Source organism: Pan troglodytes, chromosome 15 (assembly GCF_028858775.2).
Source record: "Pan troglodytes isolate AG18354 chromosome 15, NHGRI_mPanTro3-v2.0_pri, whole genome shotgun sequence".
Lineage (NCBI taxonomy): Eukaryota > Metazoa > Chordata > Mammalia > Primates > Hominidae > Pan > Pan troglodytes.
In genome coordinates this window covers 72,766,709-72,792,342 of record NC_072413.2, presented here as the reverse complement: position 1 = coordinate 72,792,342, position 25,634 = coordinate 72,766,709, and the positions used below count along the sequence as shown (strand labels likewise).

At 36.6% G+C, this 25,634-nt stretch overlaps 1 protein-coding gene and 1 long non-coding RNA gene across 6 annotated transcripts in view; both read right to left on the bottom strand.

Moving 5' to 3' along the window:
- Nucleotides 1–529: 529 nt before the first annotated feature.
- On the bottom strand, nucleotides 530–2,596 carry LOC134808375 (uncharacterized). The gene is made up of 2 exons (XR_010151223.1): nucleotides 1,619–2,596; nucleotides 530–1,163 (listed from the first exon to the last, which is right to left on the bottom strand). It is a non-coding gene; the product is annotated as an uncharacterized LOC134808375 (long non-coding RNA).
- A 2,991-nt stretch (nucleotides 2,597–5,587) lies between these two features.
- Nucleotides 5,588–25,634, bottom strand: part of YLPM1 (YLP motif containing 1) — a 73,004-nt gene continuing 52,957 nt past the window's right edge. For 2 of the 5 annotated variants that reach the window (XM_510067.8, XM_063793716.1), the window contains 10 exons: nucleotides 25,500–25,562; nucleotides 25,075–25,194; nucleotides 24,658–24,834; nucleotides 24,488–24,571; nucleotides 23,465–23,548; nucleotides 20,642–20,722; nucleotides 17,472–17,523; nucleotides 12,438–12,568; nucleotides 6,331–6,513; nucleotides 5,588–6,003 (listed from right to left, as the gene is read on the bottom strand). In XM_510067.8, coding sequence (XP_510067.2) covers nucleotides 6,367–6,513; nucleotides 12,438–12,568; nucleotides 17,472–17,523; nucleotides 20,642–20,722; nucleotides 23,465–23,548; nucleotides 24,488–24,571; nucleotides 24,658–24,834; nucleotides 25,075–25,194; nucleotides 25,500–25,562 — 939 coding nt within the window. In that variant the 3' untranslated portion in view covers nucleotides 5,588–6,003; nucleotides 6,331–6,366. Of the gene's footprint in view, nucleotides 6,004–6,330; nucleotides 6,514–10,982; nucleotides 11,136–12,437; nucleotides 12,569–13,348; nucleotides 14,407–17,471; nucleotides 17,524–20,641; nucleotides 20,723–23,464; nucleotides 23,549–24,487; nucleotides 24,572–24,657; nucleotides 24,835–25,074; nucleotides 25,195–25,499; nucleotides 25,563–25,634 lie in introns of those variants that run through there. The other 3 variants (XR_010151222.1, XM_054666719.2, XM_009428137.5) reach the window with 3 other exon arrangements.

The window sequence follows — 25,634 nt, the reverse complement described above, 5'->3', positions numbered from 1 at the left end:
GAAACCTCATCTGTAAAACAAGAAGGATCTCACCAGAACCAACTCTAAGGTCTAACCACTTCTCTAAATATCAAAGGTTTCAAGCTGGCAGTCCACAAGTCAGATGTGGCAGGCAGGCTGTGAGGGCCAAAGCACTCACAAACAAAAAGAACCTGATGCTGAAATACTGGAAGATCTCACATAAAAATCCAGATTTTTCACTTTTTCTTGAAAACCCAGGAAATCTGGCAATATGAGACCTATATCCCCACATGGCCACAATCTGCTATGGCTGAGCAGGTGCTGCCCCCGATTGACCTGACCTATCTAGTTGTCTAGTTTACCAGTCTCCACCCTCTGCCTTGCTTATCTGTTACCTGCCTGAGTCTGTGACCCTTGCCATACACATAGGAAACATTCCCTGTATTTACTCACTCTACAGATATATGAGCCATGCACTGAGCCAGATGCTGTAAAAGAAATAAGCATCAGACATATCTACTTGAGAAATACAAACTCACTGTCAGAAATAACAGATCTGAGAGTGGAATTTCAAGTTATGGCAGAAGATATTATTTCAATTTTTCAAATATGGTTAAGAGATGGATCTGTAGCCTAGATCAGTATTTTCAGGAAAAGGAGTACGAATATTTGGTAAAAAGTTCAAGCTTCTTAAGTAGAAGACACAAAGTCAAGCCTTTCCCTATACAGTAAACCATTAAGTCCACAGGCTCTTTGTAGGATCACAAATGCAAGGCACTGCTGGCAGGCAGAGGGCTGTACATGAATGCAGAAGCTCAGCCCCAGTCATAAAGATGCTCCTTGACTATTTCAAATGTGAAAGCAATGGACCTGAAAACTGAGAATGGATCAGTCACTGAGGTGCACATGCATATAAATATCCAGGTTCTGAGAACAGTGACCTAAGGTATTAACTCTCAGTCACGTGTGGACCAGGGGATCATCAGAGTCTCTGACCATTCTGGTTCTCTAAGACACATCATGGTTCTTTGCTTTGTCAGACTCCTATCATGCAGAATTTTCCAGGAAACAAGATGTGCCTTCGTCATCTCATTACTGTCATACTGTCTTGAGAGTTCACCGCTGTGCTGTGCTGGTCCTTAAGTGCTTGTCATCCTTTGAGTATGTCTATGAAATGATGCCATCGGTATTTTCCTTCATTGCTAGAAATCAGGCAAGTACAGGAAGCTGCAGAATGACTGAGTATATGCGAAATTCATAATTTATAACAGTAAACAAGAGCATGAATACCCATTAATAGAGACTCTGTAAGTTAAAATGATAGTAAAGACATAAAATATTCTGCAGCTGCAAAAGAGAATGAGTTGGAAAGCTACTCAGCAATAAAAAGGAATAAGCTATTGACACACATAACAACTTAAATGAATCTCAAGAAAATTAAGCTGAGTGAAAAAAGCCAAAATGCCAATCCCAAAAGGTTACATACTGTATGACTTCATATTTATAACATTCTTTAAATGACAAGATTATAAAAATGGAGACCAGATTAGTGGCTGCCAAGGGTTAGAGATGATGGGGTTGGGGGACTAGGAGAAAGGTGGAGGGTGGTTACACCAACCTACATATATGAAAGAATTGTATACAAATATACCCGTACCATGTATTCCATGCCATGAAAAGAACAGAGATGCAGCTGAAACAATTTCTGAAATTTTTCAGTAAACCTCTTTATATTATGAAGGTACCTTTGGAAAACCAAAGAGGGAGGTGGGGGGGAGAGAAAATGTGAATATTTTATATATGATCTGAATGACCTCTAAAACATACTGGTAAAGGAAAAATAAGGTAGTGTGTGTACAAAAACCAGGTAAAAACATTAATACTTAATGCTTATCCACACAATTTTTCTCAACACTGGTTGCCTCTACAGATGGAGTCGTGGGAGGCTGAGGGTTAAGATGGATGGGACACTTGAACCTCCTGAGTTTTATACCTTTATGAACGCATTATTTATTCACAAAGTTACTTTCTTCTTGAATATGTGAAAATCAAGGCAAATCAATGATTCTGTGCCCTCACCTATGTTTATACCTGTGGTCTGACAACTACTTTCTGTTACTACTCAACCCCCTCTAAGTACTAAATTACCTTTTACACCTGAGCCTCTCAAGCCTCCATACTAGTTCTGAAAATCAATGTCACTGGTTACCTGAAAATGCTTCTGAATAATTACTCTTTCAACACACTGTACTATTACATATGACATAGCTCAGTCTATGATAGCTGACTATAAAACGTGACAACTATCTTCAAGCCAGCTGGATATTTTGAATTTCAAAAAGAACACGAGAACAAGTCAAAAAGTAACGATGATGATGACTACTGATTTTTGAGCTTTTACTATGTGCTCAGTACTGTGCCAAGTAGCTTACATGCATTATCTCAATGTTTAATCGGTGTGTTTTGTTATTTTCATTTTATAGGCAGGAAACTGAAGCTCAGATAGGTTAAAATATTTCAGCCAGGCACGGTGGCTCACGCCTATAATCCCAGCACTTTGGGAGGCTGAGATAGGCGATCACTTGCTCCCAGGAGTTCAAGACCACCTGTGAAACATGGCAACAACCAATCTCTTAAAAAAAAAAAAAAAAAAAAAAAAAAAGGCTGGGTGTGGTGGTGCACACTTGTAGTCCCAGCTACCTGGGAGGCTGAGATGGGAGAATCACCTGAGCCCAGGAAGTTGAGGCTGCAGTGAGCTATATCGCGTCACTGCACTCCAGCCTGAGTAACAGAGTGAGACCTTGTCTCCAAAAAAAAAAAAAAAAAAAGGTTGCTTAAGGTCATACAGCTTCTAGAAGAACCTGAACTTGTATTAGGGTCTGTGAATACTAAAAATGAGAAATCATTCTCCTTCTATGGCTTAGCAAAACTTATCTCAGCTGAGAATCTGTTGCTTTTATAATCCTAGTAATTAAGCCAGGCTCTAGACATCTTTACCAAAATATCTGCAATTTGCACAGTTAGCAGGATAAAATACTTAACACAAAAACTGAGGGGCCTACAAAATAAGAAAACCTCAGTTGAGATTCTTAGTCAATCTAATAAAAAATGTAATAGTCGATCTCTAGATGAGATGGCACCTACTTTGGTTTGCTCAATGATCAAAACTCTTTCACGAGGAAAATAAATCCAACCAGAAAATTTAAGATTTTATCTTTGTCAATAAACTTCTGGATTTAACACTGATAACTGAATCAAACTCAAACTTCTAGAAAATTATATGAATCAACTGTCAATAGACTACTTGTGTATTATTATTAATAGCTTCTGATTCTGTAATCAGTCCCTGAATATTTCAAATACGGCACTTAACTCTAAATATTCTCAAACAGAAAAATTTCTGGGTCTCATCTACTGAATTCCTCACACAGGAAGTTTACAAGTAAAGTTGGATCACTTAAGTGAGAGATTTCACTTTCAGTTTAAAATGTCTGAAATCATCCTTTACAGAACTGACAAAAAAAAAAAAAAAAAGCTGAAATACCCACCAAGGTATCAGAAACCTTTCCCAACATAAGATTATTTTAAGTAACATGACACCACAAAAGATTTAAAATAAAACTCATATGATTAAAACCAGCAACTTTCTAAGAGAAGACAATATTAATAAAATTAAAATAAAATGCTAGCAAATAATGGAATCCAAAATTAGTCCTCTGCATTTCCAGGACACCTCTTAACAAACTTAAAATATTTGTATTATCAAGGCATTTTCTACCCACACCAAATTTCTTCTTCAAGATACCTTGGGCTTCCTATACGATACTGCTTCTAATAGTAATGTAAGTGCAAGAATTTTGTTAAGTCCCACATTGGACTAGCAAAATCAATTATCAGCTGGCTGTCTCTATTACTCTTTTTGGTGCCAAATCTTTTTTCATTAATCTCCTTGCATGAAGGTTGTTATACCCATTTTCTAAAGTAGGAGCACTCTATGTTCATTCTCTAAGGTCACGTAATCTATATCTTCTGAAAACTGGCAGAGGCCGTTTCTGACTATGTTAACTCTTCCCCAGCTTCCCACCCTGCCCTGGTATAAGAGCACAGACATAAAGCCATGGCTGTAAGGTGAAAACACACATATGCAAAATTACCCATGATTCCAAGTGACTCACGGATAATCACCACTCATTTCATTGGCATTCTAACTACTGTCAGTTAGAACATCACAAGGTTAAGGACAACTGAAATAAAGCATCCTGCAGAAGAACATATCGGCCTCCATTTCATCTGAACTAGAGAACACATTATGGAAGTTTTGTTTTTGATAATAGGCATTGGGTGGCTTTAGAAAGTAGTAAATGAGTCTTTGTACAAACAATAATTCTATTTGGCTATTTTTGCGACGTATCTTCACTCAACATAATAAAGGCTGCTGAGAAAGGTCAGTACATAGAAATGTATTGTAGGCCAATAAGCAATGAAAATAGCTTATTAAATACTACAAACAGCAGAAGTTATTTAATGTAGCAATTTATACATTCAATATTGACTTAATGAACTTAAAGTCACTTGCTTAAAAATTCAGATTTTCAGGGAAGATAAAAGTACAGAAAGTTGTTAGAATTTCCATTAAATTAGGGGTATTCAGTACTATAATATCAATTTGTTGAACCCAAAGTGATACTATTCAAATGCTAGTAACTATTAGCTCTATTCATACAGTCTTTAATGTAGGTCATAAAAGTAAAGGATTTTCATCTGTGGCCTGAAAGAGAATATTTCAAAATATTGAAGTCTTCAGTGAACACATTTACAAATTACTGAGTTGGATTACAAAATGCAAATGATGCTTGAGGAAGAAGGCTCTCTCATCTTCTTTCATGCTAAAAGATGACTTTTTTCTTTGCAGGATGAAAAAGGGAAGAGTCCCTTTTCTGTGTTTACATAGAAATAATATTTGGGTTTTATCTCTGTATGTTTCTGGGTTCCACCTGGTATTAACCACAAGAGAGGAAATTCTGTGCAGAAGGCCATGCTTTCCAGTAATGAACAATCTGGCAAGAACCTGAAAACCTGACAGGCTTAAAGGTTACATGCCAGAGTGCTCTGCATCTTTATACTCTTTCCCTGCAATCTTCATTTAAAAATCCACAATTCAAGTTCAAATGAAGGCAACAAGCTTGAGTTCCACAGAATACATCAGTTCTGTCTACCAGGATTCAAAGCCAGATCAGGAAAAAATAAAAACCTAACAGCATAAAGGCAGAAAGTGAAAAGAAGAAGGAAGCAAAGAAGAGAGGGAAGAACAGAGAGAGGATCAAAAAAAATTTTTAAATAAAGCATCATGTTACAGAATGGATATGCTCCAGGGAACTGATGAATATTTGAACTTGGTTTATCAGTCTTCAAGACACAAAGATAGAGAAATCAGCTATAAAACAAAGATGAGTGTTTTGAACATCATTTGAACCCTGTGTTTTACAACATGTGCTACGGAATCATTGAGCCATATAATATTCAATGAAAAAAAGGTTTTGGGATGTTCAGCTAGCATTTAATTAGGACATACCATATTTAAAAAGCAATTAAAAATAAAATTAAGAAAACAAGAGAAAAGGGCCCATGCTGTATAGCCCATGAATCTCATCGGCTTTATCATGAAAGTTTATTGTTTTTAATCCTAGTACAATCAGCTACCAGTTACATACAGTAAAAAACAGAAACAGCCACAAAGCAATGATGATAGAGATAGTCTGTGACATTGTACAGTGGAGGAAATATTCTCTGTTGGAATCCTCCAGCAGACCCCCGCCTGGCTTCAGCAGTTAAGCTATCACTCCCTCCCTCCCCAAAACAGTTAAAAGAAAAATTAACGTCTTGCTTGGGTACAGCAAGATTCTAATACCTCTTGGGGACACTGGAGAACTTTAAAAAAAACTAAAGCAGTAGAAACAAAACAAGAACTGAAACGTGGAAGCAAGGTGACACACAAAGAAGCTCCGTGAGGCCTTGGCTTCAGACCACCTCAAAGCGAACCACCTGGAAAGAAAAGAAAAGGCTGTCACACCTGGAAAGAACAGGCAAAAAGTTCAGTAGCCCTTAGTATAACATCATTTCAGTCCTTCCCAAATCTATAGAATTCAAGTTTTTCTCAAGGTTTTTATTTTTATAAGTGAGCCAGCTTGCAGAAAATGGCTTCCTTTTCTAATAGTATTGTAAATGTTAACAACTAGTACATACTTACTCTTTCAGAACTATAAAATAACGCAAGAAGAGAGCATTTTTAGCAAAATATGCTGTCTTCTTTATCTCAAACCCTTTGAAGCAACCACACAGTAGGCTATTTATATGACTGTGTACTCTTACCTTAGAGGAATAATGACTCCGTTCAAAAACTAAGTCTCATATATATTTGGTTCGATTGAGGGCTTTTTCAGCCAGGTGACCACTTTCATCTGTGATCTTCTCCCAATCAGTCTGTCCGACCACAAAACCTATGGCCCTTTTCCTATCTGCATCCTTCTTCTCTTCCAGGTCTGCCCATCTGACCTAAAAAGAACATAGCATTAGGCTGAGCTTTAGGAAAAATAAATATGCAAAGAGCCCCCTCCCTCTCTGGACAGTCTAAGGGGTAGAATGACTCATTTGAAACCGCAAGTTTAAAAAATTAAAAACTAACCCAGGAAAACTGGGAAAAGCCATATATTTTAAGTCACAGAGAGAAAACTCTCTGGACAATCCAAGTCCTAACCATTCCAGCTCCTGAACAGTTCAGCTCAATCCTGTCCTCTCTTTCTCCTCTGCCATTCCTTTTTATTTAATAATTCACTGACCTCATTTTTTTTTCACCTGAAAGCAAAGCACTAATCTCTACCTAGTCTTCCTGTCTGTACTCACCCCCTCCAGATTCATGCTGCCAGAGTGATCTTCCTAAAACACACAGTTGTGATTCATTTGCTTTAACTCCTTCCCCTACCTACCAGGCAAAGTCCAAGAACTCAGGTCCCTCTTGATCTGGCCCCAACTACACTTTCCTGCAACATCTCTGGCCAGTGCCTATGGCATTTTATACAAACAATACAGACTTCCTTCTAGCACTCAGAGCGCATCGCACCATTTCATGTCTCTATAACTCTGCATATATGTACTAGTCATTCTTCCTGAAATGTCTTTTCCCTAACCTTATCCACTTGGCATGAGTCTAGTCATCCTTCCCTGACTTACCCCTTTTTCCTTTGCCAATCAAATAATCACTGCTTTCCACAGTTAACTTCCGGATTTTGATATGTCTGCTTTTGAACTTCCACACCATACTATAATTATCCACTTATAGATCTGTCTTCCCTAACAGACTATCAACACCCTAGATCAATAACTGAATTTTATTTATCTCTACACAAAAATATTTCTTGAAATTTAATCTTAGAGAAAACAGTAAGCTGGTATTATTACTTTCATTCATGAGATAAAGAGACCAAGAAACAGACTCAACTGATATAATTCATGGCAAGATTACAACTACAAATACATGGATCAGGGATATTTCCTATTGGTATTCTGATTTTTAATATATATATATTCTTACATATTATGCTTTTTAAAAATTTTTGTAATTTTTTTTTTTTTTTTTAGAGTCAGAGTCTCACTATGTTGCCCAGGCTGGTCTCAAACTGCTGGGCTCAAGCAATCCTCCTGCCTTGGCCGCCCAAAGTGCTAGGATTACAAGCATGAGCCACCATGCCCAGCCAACATATTATGTTAATATGTTTTTAAAAGTATATGGAGATATACATATTCTGTAAAAGTTCAGATTCTTAAAAAGAAACTATGAATCTGTTGCTTGCACTACACAGTATCAAAGACTGCAGAGAATGTATTTTAAACATGGCTTGTGATTTATTATCTGTGACAAGGAGAGAGAACCAGAGCATGGAAACACCATGCTCTTTACACTGAACCTGGGAATGCATTATTGCTCTAATGTACACTAATTACCATTTGCATGACTAGCAATGAAATAACTAGGCTTCTAACAGTATCACCTGGTCAAAGGGAGGAGCCAAAGTAATAGCAGTGGGAAGAAACTGGTAACATCTGACTTTCCAGAAAGTAGGTTTTTAGTGTATAGAAAACCTATGGCTCAATGTCTTTCATGGGCTTTAGTAAGAAGCCTAATAAATAATGTGGGCTTCAATACAGAAAAATCTTTGGGCATTCTGCTCATCAATGCTGAAGTACCTATTTTGATTAATTCATATATACAGCCAGGCACAGTGGCTTACACCTGTAATTCCAGCACTTTGGGAGGCCGAGGCTGGCAGATCACTTCAGCCTAGGTGTTCAAGACCAGCCTGGGCAACAAGGCGAAACCGTGTCTCTACTAAAAATACAAAAATTAGCTGGGCATGGTGTGTGGTGGGTGCCTGAAATCCTAGCTACTAGGGAGGATGAGGTGGGAGAATTGCTTGAGCCTGGGAGGCAGAAGTGGCAGTGAGCCAAGATCACACCACTGTACTCCAGCCTGGGTGACAGAGAGACCCTACCTCAATAATAATTAATTAATTAAATTTAATTCATATATATTCTCTCAGCTCCACCTGGATCAAGGATACACATTTTAGCGAAAGATCATTATGAACTAAGTCTTGGGCATTTATGTGAAAACACACTACTGTGCTCAGGATGCCGTGGGAATGGATTTAAATTTGCTGTGGGCTGGTTACTTTTTCTTTGTTCAGTGGCCACAGTTTGCCCCTTATATGGTAAGGCTCATTGAATAAAGAAAAAGTAAACAGCCCACAGCAAATTTAAATCCATTCCCACGGCATCCTCAGCACATAGTTAAATATACTGATCAACCTCAGCACACAGTTAAATATACTGATCAATCTCACCTTGCTACTTTTAAATCTACAGTTTAAATTCTAAGTTTTAAACTCAGATAAAATAAAGAATATAGGATTAGAAGAAAAAATGTGTAGGTGTTTTTGAAATGAGTAGTATGTTTGCGAATAAATGCTCAAGATTTTAACATTGGAATTAGGCCAGGCACAGTGGCTCACGCCTGTAATCCCAGCACTTTGGGAGGCTGCAGCAGACAGATCACCTGAGGTCAGGAGTTTGAGACCAGCCTGGCCAACATGGCGAAACCCCGTCTCTACTAAAAATACAAACAAAATTAGCCGGACGTGGTGGTGGGTGCCTGTAATCCCAGCTACTCAGGAGGCTGAGGCATGAGAATGGCTTGAACCTGGGAGGCAGAGGTTGCAGTGAGCCAAAATCACCACTGCACTCCAGGCTGGGCAACAGAGTGAGACTCTGTCTCAAAAATAAAAAACAAAAAAACAAAAAACAAATGAAGTTGGAATTAAAATATTTTGGAAACTATTGTATTTTGTTAATATCTCTAATTTATACCGATGCTATAGTAAAATTATTTATTTACATGTTGAATTCCTCCACTGGATGTCAGCTCCTTAAGAGGACTCATTCATAGACTTCGTACAAAGACATTCAACATATGGAATGAATAAATGATTACCGAACCACTAAACATACAAGGAGCAGAATAATGACTTTCAGCTTGAAATGGCTTCTTGAATATCAGTGTCCCTTTTAATTTTCCTAGAGGTACTTTTGAGACTTACGACATTTTTGCTGTTGTTTTTTCCTGTAAAAATAAAATTGTTATAATACAGAAAAATCTTAACTAGCCCTCAAAGGTTTGAGGTACTTATATTTCATCCACTGTCACAATAAGTATTTCTAAAATATACAAATTCAGCAAACAAACAAGGGAAAGGTTCACCTTCCATAGTCATCAAAGAAATACAAATTAAAGTCCAAGTAAGCTACCATTTTATACCCAAGGAAGCAAATATTTTAAAAGTAAATTATATTTTAAAGCCTAGCAATTTAGGCAAAATTCTAATATAACCAACTCTACAGAACCACCTTTTTGTTATAGAGGAAGTTAATCCCAAGAACCCATCTGATATCTGTAACAAGCTGAATCACAGAAACAAAGAAACCCAAGAAGGAATGAGTAATGTACAGCATTCTGTATTCTTTGCTACCTGTAGGATCTCCGTGTGCTCTAATGTTGGTTTTGGTGAGTGGTTCAAGAGTTAAAAACTATCTGAAGTCAAGGTATAAGGCAGGGGAGGAGAGTTAAAGAGGAGCAACTTTAAAGAACTAGAATGTGCACCACTCAGTTCTCTTTGGTCACCCAACCTAATAAAATAAACTGCATGGGATTACATACTCCTCAGTGAAGACAGTGATAGTTACCTGAGTAAAAACAGAGAAAATATTTCTCATTTTAGATTACTAATTGTTACCAGAACTACACTTTATTATTTGCAAGGAAGGGCCACTTCTGCCTCTGTTGGCTCCAGCCTTAAAACTGGAGTAAGAGGTATCACTATAAGCAGTCCTTTGGTGAGGCTGGGTGCAAATGGCAGTGGGCTCTCCCTTACCCATCCTTTGAAGCTACACAGACAAGGGCAGGCTTTGGAGTATCTGCAGTATTTTAAAAAGCTTTGAAACCTGGATTCTTTGTAATGGTGCCCATTACTAAGTACACTAAGCACATTAAGGCACTGAGAAAATTCGTTAAGAAAGAAATACAAAGAAATGATGCATAAAGATAAATGATGCACAACCTCATTCTTAGTAAATAAATGAAAAATGAGATACTATTTTTTTCACCTATCAGATTGTCAAAAGTTAAAGAGTTTGATAACAGCACTGCTGTAGAAAAACAGGCAATTATTTGCATGTAAGCGTGTAAAGAGAGACATACACACCACAACCTTCACATCTGTACTGGCAATAAATGGAAACACTGTAAGCATCCATCAGTAAAGACATTATGGTTTGGATGTTTGTCCCCTTCAAATCTCATGTTGAATTGTAATCCCCGATACTGAAGGTGTTTGGGTCATGGAGGAGGATCCCTCATGAATGTCTTGGTGCCCTCCTGACGGTAATGAGCGAGTTCACACTCTGAGTTCATGTGAGATCTGGTTGTTAAAAGGAGTTGGGACCCCCTCCCCTTGGTTCCTCTCTCGCCACGTCACATGCTGGCTCCCCCCTTGTCTTCCACCATAATTGAAGACTTTCTGAGGCCTCACCAGGAGCTGATGCTAGCACCATGCTTCTTGTACAGCCTGCAGGACAGTGAGCCAAAATAAACCTTTTATCTTCATGAATTACCCAATCTCACGTATTCCTTTATAGCAACGCAAACGGACTAACACAAAGGGACTAGTTAAATAACTGATTGTACAACCAAACAATGGGACACCAAGTAGCCCTTTAAAAAGAATGGTAGTTCTGTATATGCTTATATAGAAAGATCAAGATGGATTAGCTGAAAAAGACTTCTACACAACAGTATATATAATACGATCCCTTTGCTTTATTTTGTTTTAAAGGATATACACATCTATCACTATCGAATTCAACATTTATGTAAAGACCTATCTAATGTCCTAGCTTCATTTATCTATTCCCTTTCACAGCAAAACTTCAAAAAGTTGCCTATATATGCTGTACTGTACTTCATCATTTCTTATTCATTCTTTAATCTGCTCCAAACTGGTTTCTGCTGCCTCATCACTGTAGACTGATGACAAACTACAATCATCAGTGACCTCCATGTTGCCAACATCTAGCAGCCATTTATCTGTTCCAAACTTACTTGTCTTTTCTGCATCATTTAAAAACTGACTATACTCTTTCCTTCTTGAAACACCTCTATCTGAACTAAATTTTGGAGGTCTGGCATCCTATTACCTTTTCCATTTATACTTTTTCCTTGGGCCAGATCATTCAGTCCCATGGTTTTAAATACCATTTCCTGAAATTTGTTAGTTTAGTCTGATCTCTCTGGTGAGTTTTATACTAACAAATCCAACAGTCATTTTGACATTTTCACTTATATTTCTAACTTAATTAGAAGAAAAATTAGAATTTCTCTCACAGAACTTAAATTATTTCTCTCAGTTCCAAAAATTATGACCTATGACTCCCCCAGTTTTCTCTCTCACTAAATGGTACTACACACATGCAGTGCTCATGGCCAGAGTACCAAGGGGTCACCCTTGATCTACCTTTGGACCCTCCACATCCCATCCATTAAGAAGTTCCACAGGTTCTCTTCAATACCCTACTCTGTACCTGGCTTTTTTTCCCCCATGACAAAATAGCACAAGTGACTGGCCACTCCCAATGCCTTTAAGGTTGACAACGTGCTAGCCATGTGAGGTTCTGTTCTCCAATTTTTTAAGTTACTTGTACATTTTGATGAGATAATTTATAAGGTATGACTCCTTCTTGGGATACATGACATAGCGTAAACTAAATCATTCTAAAAATAGCATCCATGTGATCATCTGCCTGTAACTTCCTAAAACCAGATGCCTAAATGGGCCCTTCATTTGTTGGCAGTTATTGACAAAGTCTCTTACCCTCTTCTTCCCAGGCTCAGAAGCACGAGTATCATAATCATCGGGGAGCTGAAGATAATCCTCCATTCTGCTGGCAATGGCCTCCCAGTCACGTTTCCTTTTAGTACCAGTCCTCAAGCCATCCAACTTGTCTGAGGGACAAACACAGAGCCGTAGCATTAAGGAAGAGTGTGAGTTTGCACACGACACACACACAGGGGAAAAGAAGGCTGGAACGCTTTCAGAGGGCATATCCACATTTTTTAGTGCAGCATCACTTGCAGATCCAAACTATCTTCTTGGCTGAGATAATATCAAGTTCTGTGCAATTTCCATTGTTTGGTATTCACACTGGTAGCCATTATGTTTACGATGTTGGTTTAAGAACAAATATGGGCAAGGCAAGAAAAGGCACTTGGCTCCTGGCCTCCTTGTCCTCCCACCCACCACAGTTCTCATTTTCTGATGGCAAATGCAAAGTTGGGCTTTTCTAGACAGTGTCTTCCATTCTTTTTTTCTTTAACACAATATTAACATCACCCATTTCATCTGAAATCATGTTTGATACTGTGTCATATGAAAAGCAGGTTGTACCAAGAACTCAATGAGCCAAGCTAATGTTTAAGGTTTTAGATGAACATTTTTTTTTTTTTGATTTTGGTTGCTGTGAGTGCATTCACCATGAATTAATGTTCATGAAAAAGCTGACTATATGAGATCACCACTTTCTTTGCTTATACTATGAAGTTGACCATTCTGAGGCTAAGGGCTAGTCAGACAATTTTACCAGACCTGGTAATTCTTTCTGAACCCTGAATCTGAGAGGGCTAGGCTTTCCAACAACTCAAAAACTGTAATCAATTAATGAATAGGGATTGCGGATTCAGAAATTATGAGATATGAGTTTAGGTGTCTTAAAGAAGAACACGCAATGAAAATGTGTTGAGTCTTTTATTGGTTATTAATAATTGATTTTGAATACTACATGTAGGATATTATGAGTTATATACATTTTTTGCTACAATGAAGCACTAAACTTTTGAATCATCTGAAGTTATAGAAACACACTAGTATTAGGCAGGCCAATGAAGAAAAGCCTAAAAACTTCAGAAACACAGCATAACCACACTTCATTGAATTCCATAAAGAGTGTATATAATAAAAATCTTTCAGACACCACGTTGGAGAGAACTTGGTATGAAAAGTGCAATGAAAGCAGTGGCAGAAAGGGTGAGTTTACGTTTCAAATATAAAAGTTTTACACACAACGGTTACAAGCTTTAAAAACCAGTAAGATTTTGCATTCTTGGCAAAGTTTTTTGTTCCTAAGCCCCCTTCCCATAAAAGTGATTATTGAAAAATCAGTAAGGCGAACTGCAACAGTTTATAAAACTCACAAAAATTTTAATCATCTCATTTTGGCAAAATTTTAACATGTATGGATTCCACAGATCCAGTCTTCTAATTTCTGGAATCACATGGCTCTATCTACGTGTATATGACGGGCCGTATTATACATGATCTTAAAGAAGTGACCCCCTGACTGCACAGGGACACAGGTTATGGTATTAGAAAACCAACGAAGTCCCACAAACAATAAAACTGTTCTTGGTTCAACAGGGTACAGTATTACCAGAAGAGAAAGAAGCTCCAACACACTTATTAGATAAACCTCAAAGGATTTCCAAACTTAATACGATCAACTTTGACATTAACATACTTCAAAGTAAAAATTTCATATTTCAGTTCCAACAACAGAGCACAGCCAGGTAGCAATACAGAAGGGCAGTGTGAAAACTGCAAGAACTTTTCCTCATACACTGGGTATATATGACAGGAGTTACAGTTGCAACATGGAATTTCAGAAGAGCATGTATTTCTAGTCTGAGCACCCTTTTTGAAACGTTTAATTTGAAATTTTATTGTGCAAATATGTTTAAAGTTTCCTTCTTGGGCTGAAGAAAGGCTCACACCTCTTCCACATGGCATACTGGAAACCAAACACACAGATGGATGGCATAAGGTGAGGGGAAAGAAATCTGGGGTGTTAATTACAGAATAAAGACTGGTGTTCAATACATGCACACTAACGATTTTCAGAGATTTCAAAAGATGAAGTTTTAAGATGAAGATGAAGTTTTAAATCCAATATGGCAGGTCACAGAATTTTACCACATATTTGAAACAGTATGTATTATAGCACAACAGAAAAATTCCTTAGATACATCTATGTATTTTCTAAATGTAAATGGTATTTCTGAAAATCTGTTCAACGTAAACATACAAGATTATGCACCTATACAAATAATAATTATATTCCAACTCTGAAGAGATGAATCTGTCTGACATGTAGAAAACCAATATACAACTCAAGAGTAGAGACAAATGACACTGAGATGAGAAAAGCAAAAGTACTTTATATGAAGAAACCTAAATTAGGATGGTAACAGTCTCAAATATTCTAGCTTCACATTATGAGAAACTAAAATCATGTCACTGGAGTTTAAGTAACTTCAATGCTGAATCCCAGCACCTGATGTGGCAAGTAACAACCTGCCCTTGCATTATGATGCCTGTGTCCCAGCAGGGAAGAACCAGTCTGGTGGGACTGAAGGTGGGCCACAGGCAGCCTTCAACAACTCCATGCCAGAGGTAGCTCAGGCCTGTTCTGAACTGTTCTAAAAATCACATCACTTCCAATTTAACATTCAGGCACAGGCTGAACTGTGTACTAAACTTAATGAGCATAGACCAAGAATCTGCAATAAGCTCTAACCAGCTGCTTGAAAGACTATAGGTAAGTATGTTCTCACTGGCAGACTCATTTGTGAATCAAAATTCCTCTGTTTCAGATTCAACTGTTTTCGCTCAACATGTGACACTGCTAAAACTTAATACATTTCCACCCAGTATAATCATTTTCCAAGAGTAACTGGAGAATGTTGGTAAAGTACTCAGAAAAATAAATTGTACTTGGTAATCAAATTATATTAAATTTGTTATGATAAGGAAGGCAACATAAATAGGCTACAAGATCCGACACAAGATCCTCATGTTTTAGAGAAGAATCTTCTCAGTTGGCTCAATGGACCAACCTCAAAGTACTAAGCACTTTCAAGAATGCACACTAAATTTGCCTTCCTCTGTGGTGGGATTAGCTCTCAATACAGTGGTGCAAGATACAAGTCCTTATATACAACATCACTATCACTCTTGTTAAAAAATAAAAACCCGACTGCAAATATGTTAAAATTTATTTCCTAGATTTATTACCACATCTTCAGTGCCTTTCACTGAAATGGTTTGTTTTAAAAATCCATTTCTGGAATTCATTGTCTACTATTCTGTCTTTAAAACTGAAAATTTGTATAAAATGTTTTTTTCTGAGAAGCAAATGGTAGACGGGCCAGAATTTTTTCCAGAAATTCCAAGAAATACCAATATTAATATATATTCTTGAATAATTATCACAACTAAATTCCCTTTTCCTTTTAAAAACAGAAAGAAAAGTAAAAGATGGACTGGCTTGAGTTTAAAACAGCATTACCCCAGATCATGTATTACATGAGGCCTCTAGAGATTACAAGTTAATATTTATCACTTTTACATTCCCCTTAACTATCTTTATTTATGATCTCTCTTTGCCCTAAAGGATAATCAATATTTAAGAGAACCAGAAGAGAGAAATGATCTTGGCATATTATGGGTCATTCTAATGTACAGAACTTCACAGAGAGTTAATCTAACGTCGAAATAAGCAGAACTAGAGCATTATTATTATTTTAAAAGTATTTTGTAATTTTTATTTTCCTACATATTTAATTGCATTTAAACACATAAGTGCTTTAAGGGTCTCTGGAAGATGACAATTGGTTATTATTAAGATTTCCCACAGAGGGAAGACTACTAGAAGAATATGTCAAAAACCACATATAATTTTCACATGACATAAACTAAAGAAAATCTTTTAGACTTGACAACAAAGCACCTATACCAGTAATGTAATAATAAAGTTCGTGGAACTGTCTTTTAACACAGAACCTAGTCAATACCAACTACTAACACAAGTAGTTGGGGCAAATTAAAGGCACAACTTATGTAATTGCATGTAAAATGCACTCCTCTGATGTCAGAAACACATGTCCCAAGCAATGAAGCAGCTCAATGACTCAAACTTCCTGTATCAATTTAAGATACTTAGATGGTTCCTTTAGTTTTGGAGTATAATACCAGGAAAAGAAACATAAACTGACAGTCATACTTCATACATCAGTAAGGCTGATCTCAAAAAGTCCTTAGCACATTGTTTTAGATTTTTATTAATATATCTTAACCAACATGTTAAATGGTTCTCTTTAAGCGAAGTAAAACTGAAAAAATATTTTGCAGTTTTCACCAACAAATAATAGAGGGAATCCATTGGATATGTATGACTTTTTTGTTTGACAGATAACTTCACATTAAGCAACTCCAAATTCTGATTTAGACAATCATTTAAACTGGTTTACCTTGGAATTTGGCATTAACAATTTGAAGAAAAATTTAAACTGAATCTTATAAAGCAGGCTCCTCAAAAACCTGAATTATATATCTACTCCTCTCTACTCAGAAACTCTCATTTATTATACAAGGAGAATAAATGCCTTTTAATTAATTTTAAACTTTATATTATTTTTATTATCTAAAGTATTCATAATCAGGTTTAACTTTGGACTGCATTTAAATATTCTTTAAAAAAAGAAATCTCATCAGCACCAACATTTCTGATTAATATAAAAGAATAGATTTTATAAGTGACAATATTTTGTTGCTAAATTATCAAATATTTCTGTTGACTCTAAAAACTTTAAATAGTATTGAAAGCAGTTCTTTTAAAATACGTATCACTTTGTTACAAGATATAAAAGCTAGCAAAATAGATTGGAGGATATAAGGTAGGCCAGAAATCTCTGTTCAAGTAGAAGTTTTAGGAAATTTGTTCCTCTTATAGCAGAAAGATCTATGACCATTACCATCAGGTATCACATATAAAAACAGGAAAAAGGAAATACCCACCTAGCTTTGCCTCAGATGTGTCCATCTCCCATTTGCTTTTCGGAATGTAACCCTAAATCGTACACAGAGAGAAGCTCGAAGGGTTAGAAAGAGACACATACATGCATATCACGTTTGAACTGGAAAAGCATTAAAACTGGGAATGGATTCAGTTTCCACTGACTAGCTGTAAATACATCCTTAGGGGAAACACAATCTCATTATCTTTGAAGAAACTAAATGACCAAATTCACCAAACTTCACTGTCCACATTTCAGAGTAGTCACTTTAGAATAGTATCATGAAGGCGCTTTGAGGCAGCTACAGTTCAGGACTCACAATTGTAGTCTGAACAACAGCTGTATAGCAAATATGATAAGAATGTACAGGCAGTTACTGTGCTAATATTAATATTACTCAGAGTATCAGAGAATTTGTAATACTAGCTAGGTTATCTTCTAAATACAACTGCTATTCTCAAGTGATAGTAGCCATAAGATGCAAAAAGTGTTCTTCAAGATAGTTACTTTATATTTCAGTAATCTTAAGTACTCAAAAGAAAGGAAAAGAATTGGTGGCACTTAACCCAATTACCCGATTAGGAAGTTCAACTTCATTTTAAAATGACTCAATTCATTTACCAGTTAGAGCATACAACGGCTAATTTTACTGAATCAAATTCAGAACATTTTTATCAGTTGAAAACTAGATTATTATTTCTGATGTTTTTTAAAATTATGTTTTCCTCTTACATGAAAAACCAGAAATCTCCACTGGCAACTTACATCTTATATTTCATAAAATAACTGGGTGGCTTATTTCAAAGTCACTCCCAAAAGATTTTCAAATTTCCCAATGTGCTTATTGAACTATGCAGTAATCATTTCTGTTTATTCACCTAGCAAGTATATGCTTTTACCATGTGATTTATCATTATTCCCCTTTACCTTCATTTAGACTGTTTTCCATTAGACCTAACATACAGAAATGTTAATATTGGAACCTAGTAAATAGGACAGATTCATCAAAGGTGTCAGTATCCTCTTTTATGAATCAATCTATCTGTCTACTGTTGGGAATGTTCAAGTTCATGAAACAAACTGACACACAGGTAAAGTAAGTCACAAAGCATTTTGAAGATTTCATGATGATAGCTTCTGTGTAAGAGTTTACTAGAGCATAATCCTATGGGTTTCATACATTTCTAGTCTACCAGCCAGAACTAATAATTCAATTTCAACTTACTAGGTAGTATTTTGGATTACAAATTATATATTTCCCAAATACATTTTTTAGAACAAACCAAGACAAAGCTATACTGAAGTGATAGTGCTAAAAGTACTGAAGACAAGTTACATCTTAAAAATCATCTGAAAACTTTAAGCATCACTGGAATAATATATTTATAAATTTTATCTACTAGGTTCACTGAAGCACTAAAGAAGGCAAACTATCATACCAATGATCCCCTACAAAGGATTATCTTTACCAACAAAACTTTGGATTTCATCCAGCTATATTAATTAGTGCAGAGTGGAAAATGCAAGGTTTACTGAGAATTCCATTTAAATGATCTGAGTGGTTGGTATGAAACTTGCTCTTAACCCTTGGTTAATATATTCTCCAAGAATCTTTTACTCTTGGAATGGACTCCAATAGTAAAAGATTTCAATTCTGCATCTTTGAATGGGTTAAGAGAAGTTTTATAATCAAGTCAGGCAGACAAGTGTATTCATTTCCCCCTGCTGGAATCATCCTGTGCTTCCTTTAAACTATATTACTCTCCCATTGCTTGAAATTGTAGGCCACTTGGAAATAAAACAGATAATCCAGCAGGGTAGAATTTTAAGGCTTCCTTGCCATGACTCTGATGTAAAAATATAGTATTACAGTGTGTTTCACTTTAAAAAGTAATAGTACATTCAATTAAAAGTTCCCAAGTTTTGACCTACACCTAAGCAAGTCAGATGTTATGAACCACTGAAATCTCCACAAAAGAAAGACGGAGCTTCAGAAAGCTAAAACATTATAGACTTCTCACGTAATCAGATTCTAGTACACACGCTGCAAATGGCTAAAGAAGTCATTAGCCATATTCCAGAAGAGCGTGGACCTTGTAGTGAATATCCTGCCTACATTTTAAATTATATATGCCAAAATACAACTTAAGAAAACTAGATTTAAAAAAAACACATACTGAGACTCAAATGCCATTAACTTTAAAACTTATTTTTTAATCCATATTTGAAATCTTGGAATGTAGAGGTTGACACCATCTTTATATAAACACAGTTTTTATCAAGAGTCCTCTATATCACACACGGGTTCGATGGGACCACTCCCTGGAGATTCTGTATACTCTAGGGGGTAGGAATCAGAGTTCTCATTTTGTACATTTTCAAAAGAATATGAGGAGCAACTTTAGCAAGGGCTCAAGTATTAAATAAACCGAGTAATATTCTGGATTTAAAAAGCAACACTATTCCAAGGCATTGCTAATCTCTGTACTTCAGCAAACACTGAAAAGTCAACGTAACTCTATAGGTCGCATATTCTTGAATGACAGGGAAAGGCAAACATCTCTACAGAGGTGTGATCGAAAGCATTTTACATTAGGTACACAGAAACTTTAAACTCACACTATGTAAGCCTCTTATCAGCCTGAGCAAAATCCATTGCCTACACAGTCATTTAATTTTTCCCCGTCACTTAGGATAAAATGCAGAAGAACAAATCTAGCAGCCAGTGGCAACCCTCTGCCTCCCCATTCAATAAGTTCTTCTGCCTCTGTTGACAGAAACTCAAATTTGGAGATCTTGTAGCAAAGAAGAGACAATTATGCATATGTTGGGTAGGCTGTGCCACATATCTGCTGGAATGTAAGAATGCCCTTTCATATGTAATTGATTTTCTTAAAAGGTATACTCCCCTAAAACCACCCACAAATAGATGAGTACAAGGGTAAGTTTCTTAGCACTCTGTTAAAACTTTCTCTTAACACCACATTAGAGGGTTCTTTTGGTCTGGGGAAAAATAAAGAGTATCCAAAAGTCTCCTTGAAGATGATTATGGAAACTTTTACCACTAAAGTGTATATCAACAGTAGTTGTCTGACCACAGATCTGAATTTAAACCTTCTTTAAGAATTTTAATAAAGAGACACTGTTCAAAGTGGTTGGTCTGTCTCCTACCAGTTCGCTTTCCTCTTCCTCTGCATCTTTCTTTTCTTCTTTCTGTTCTTCGATATTTGCATCAAAATCTTCCATCTCTACCTATACCAACCATTAAAAAAAAAAAAAAAAAAAGACTGAGTTAACATTTAGCAAAATATTGACTCCCTCATTGAGATCTGGAATGAATACAGTTGCCCAGAGCAAGACAGGCTCACTGTTACATACCAAGTAATTTTTAACACCCTAAATTTTGAAACAGAACTGATAAAAGACAGGATACTACTGCCTTTAATTTTCCTTGAATATCCATCTGTACAATTCCCTGTAAAGTTAAGTATAAGTGCTAAGTAGATGGTTACCTATTTTGAATGCCTATGGATTACTAGACTTTTAAAAATCTTTAACGAGTATTTTTCCAATCAGGTATAAACATGTCAATGATTCAAATTTCAAAATATAAGAAAAAGTATAGTGAAAAGTGGGATGATATTGGCTTGGCCCAGAGTGGTAGCAACGCAAATAAGCAGATGAGTTACAGAGGTCATTAAAAGGTACAACTGACTAAACTTTCTTGACTACATGACAGGTCACAAGGGCAGAGTAAAGAGTCAGGCCTGGGCACAGTGGCTCACGCCTATAATCCCAGCACTTTGTGAGGTTGGGGCAGGAGGATCGCTTGAGTCTAGGAGTTCAAGACCAGCCTGGGCAACATAGTGAGACCCCATCTCTAAAAAAAAATAAAAAATTAGCTGGGCACAGTGGCATGTGCCTGTAGTCTCAGCTACTCAGGAGGCTGAGGTGAGAGGATCATTTGAACCCAGGAGTTGAGGCAGCAATGAGCTATGATCATGCCACCACACTCCAGCCAGGGCAATAGAGTCAGACTCTGTCTCAACAATGACAAAAGAGTCAGGGATAACTCCCAGAGCACCGGTTTCAGCAATCAAGTGGTTAGGGTTCTAATTACTAAAACAGAGACTACTAAATGAAAAACAGGTTTGGACGAACTATATTTTGGATAGGTTGAGTTTGAGGTATACTAAGATAATATATATTTTTTGTAGAGAATTTGGAAAATAATAGTAAAAAGAAGATTATAAAAATCACCTATACTCCCTCCATTCAGAAACACTACTGTTAAGATAGTAATATAATTCAGTCTAGACTTTATAACATTAATGGCACGTAAGTGACAATCTAAGCTACCAGAAAGATTCAGATGATCTATACAGAGGGTACAAAATAAAAACAGAGCCTGGGATGGAGCCCTAAGGGGGCCCTTTTAAAGACTGAGAAGCAGGAGAAGCCAGTGAAGGAGACTGAAAAGAGATAGCCAAAAAAGTAAAAGGAAAGCCAGAAAAATGTGAATTCACAAAAGCCAAGAGAAAAATATGTTTTTTAAGAAGGTGGGCATGGTCAACTATATTACATGTGGCTGCAAAATTAATCAATAGAGGAAATGAGAACTGTACACTGCCACGGAAATCATTAGTGAAAGAGTTGCCAGACAATGGTAGTGGCAGAAGCCAGAAAAAAGTGGGTTGAGAAATGGCATGGGAATTAGAAACACATAAAAGAACAATGACGGCTGGGCATGGTGGCTCACGTCTGTAATCCCAGCACTTTCGGAGGCTGAGGTGGGCAGATTACTTGAGGCCAGGAGTTCAAGACCAGCCTGGCCAACATGGTGAAACTCCATCTCTACTAAAAATACAAAAATTAGCCAGGCATGGTGGCGCATGCCTGTAGTTCCAGCTAATAAGGAGGCTGAGGCAGGAGAATCGCCTGGAGGCGTAGGTTGCAGTGAGCCGAGATTACACCACTGCACTACAATCTAGGTGACAGAGTGAGACTCCACCTCAAAAAAAAAAAAAAAAAAAAAGCACAATGACAATATTGAGTATGGAAGAGGTCAAACAAACAGAAACCTACAACTGGTAAAAAATAGAAAATTTCTCCTTCCATCAAATAAATAATTAATTCAGGCAAGAATTACCAGTGAATGAAAATTTGTTGGGGAAAAGATATTAAGAGTATCTCCCTACAGATTACTTATCACAAAGAGAAAAAGGTAGAAAAATTTGATGGATATCACCTTAACCAAGTAATCAGTGCTTAAATCACCAATAATGAGATAAATTAACACCATATGGCTCCTGATGTGACACACTGAGAGGGCACAGTATCACTTATGTAGCATTCCCGCTAATGTTTAACCTGAACCTAAGCATGTGGAAACAAACAGACAAATTCAAATTGAGGGGCATTCTACAAAACAGGCCTATACTCTTCATAAATTCTTTATCTTTCATGACAATGACAAGGCTGAGAAACTATATTTTATATTAAAGGATTGAATCTTAGATTTTTGAAAATTTCTATATACCACATTATAGGGACAACTGGTAAAATGTGAATATAAACTATATGTGAGATAATTCAAGAAATTTAATTCAGGAAATTTATATTACTTAATATAGTATTTTATCAATACTAAATTTCCTGCATTTGATAACTGTCATCAAATCAAAAGAGAATGTACTTGTTCTTACAAGATACCTACTGATGTATTTAAGGGTGAAGGTTTATGAGATCTGCAACTTAACTCTCAAATGGTTCCACAAAAACAGTGACATCATTAACAAGAATGTTAATAAGAATACATGCATTCAGAGAAAAATGTGGCAAAATACTAACCGTGATCTCAATGAAAGGCATATCAGTAGGTGTTCTTGTATGAATACTATTCATATAACTTTTCTGTAGGTTTTAAGTTTTTCAAAGTAAAAAGGTGAAAAAGTAACGTCACTTTGCATTGCATTTGAACCAAAGGATACTCACCTCTTCAATAGCAGCATCTTGCAGCAAAGAACGAATATCTAGACGCATCATGTGACGAGGTGCAGTTTCCCAGTGATCAGCCATCTATTGAAAAATTCAGATGGTTGAGTTATCTCTAGAAACTACTCAAAGACCAAGTAAGCATCCAAGATAAACAACATTTAACAATATTTTAAAATACTGTTAAATATTAATTAAATATTTGTTAAATATTAATTTAATATTGTAAAGTCTAATGGGCTAATTTCTTTTTTTTTTTGAGACAGAATCTTGGTCTGTCACCCAGGCTGGAGTGTAGTGGCGCCAACATGGCTCACTGCAGCCTTGACATGGTGGGCTCAAGTGATCTTCCCACTTCAGCCTCCCCAGTAGCTGGGACCACAGGCACATGACACCATGCCCAGCTAATTTTTGTATTTTTTTGTAGAGATAGGGTTTCGCCATGTTGCCCAGGTTGGTCTCAAACTCCCAGGCTCAAGCGATCCGCCCACCTCAGCCTCCCAAAGTGCTGGGATTACAGGCCTGAGCCACCATGCCAGGCCATAACAGGCTAATTTCAAGAAGAGCTAGGAAAAGAAACAAAGGAAGAGAAACATTTACTAAAGCAGATAGGAAAGTTATTATGAAAAAAAAAGGAGATAAACAAGAGTGCTGATACAGATAATATGAGGTTTAGAGTACAGTCACACATCACTTAGCAATGGGCATATATTATGAGGAATGGGTCATTAGGCAATTTTGTCATTGTGTGAACATCATGGAGTATACTTACACAAACCTAGATGATAAAGCCTACTGCACATCTAGGTTACAAACTTGTACAGCATGTTAATGTACTGAATACTGTAGGCAACTGCAACACAATGAAGTATTTGTGTACTTAAACATATCTAAACACAGAAAAGGTACAATAAAAATACATTATAATCTTATGGGACCACCATATATGCAGTCCTTCCTTAACCAAAACATCATTATGCAGCGCATGATAGTACTCTATTATTCTGTGTTTCTTAAAATCACCTTATTTATTTCTTTAAGCTTTCTTCCATGAATATTTCTCTTGCCACAAGTCTGGTTATCTGCACTCATTTCAGCCAAATATACCTAAGCAAGAATGAATAATAATTAGGCAAAGATATATAACATTTACATGACAACACAAAGTACTTTAAAGTTCTTTAAGCTTCTACCTCAAATCCCTTGGTTTTTGCTGCACTCCAAAACTGGTCAAAATGTCTAACTCTGTCATTGATGGCATCCAGGATGATGAAGGGAAAAAAGCCATCATCCAGAGTCTTTTTGAAAGTTTTGAACATGCTGGTGCGGTAAGTCTCCTCCATCTCAGCTTCATATTCATATTCCATTACCTAAGGTCCCCCAAAAGAGATATGGAATTAGCAAAAGCAAAGAATCATCCAAAACCTTTTCCTTGGTTAGTATTTGGATAGAGATGACTTTGTAGTCTTTCCTTCAAACCCAAGTACTAAAGTACTGTGTTCAGAAAAGAGAGAGGTCCCTGCCCTCAAAAAAGCCACATTTCTCTCCAAACACGTTTTCCTTTAAATACTATTAATGAATTAGAATGAGATCTGAGATGAATACCATACCTTCTTTTTCACTTTCTTTCCAGAATCTGGATCTTTTTCTTCTTTTTCTACTTCAGTGATGAAGTAATCATCCAGGCTTAGAACTCTGGGTGCAGGTCCTCCAAATTCTACCTCCTTATCCTAAGAATCATACAGTCAAGAACGTTAAAACGAATTTATGGAATAAATTAATGTTCACACCAAAGTTCCCTCTTGTGGCTAAATAATATACAATCTTCTGGTGGTTTCAAATCAAGCAGAGGCAAAAATGTTTCTCTGAGTAGATAAAAATATATATGGGACAACATCTACCACATGGGCCAACTGTAATGGATCAAATGGAAGACAATTCTATTGGCATTATGTTGCTTGCTATTAATAAGAAGGCAAGTGACTACTAACACAAGCAGCACAAGCAGCTGATTTTTCAGCTTCCCCATACTCACTCGAATAAGTTTTGCAACATGTGTCTTTCCACTGCCAGGTAATCCTCTCATTATAACAACAATCTGAAACAGAATAGACCAAAAAAAAGAAAAAAAAATCACTGAGAGAAAATTTTCTGCAATGAGATAACAGTT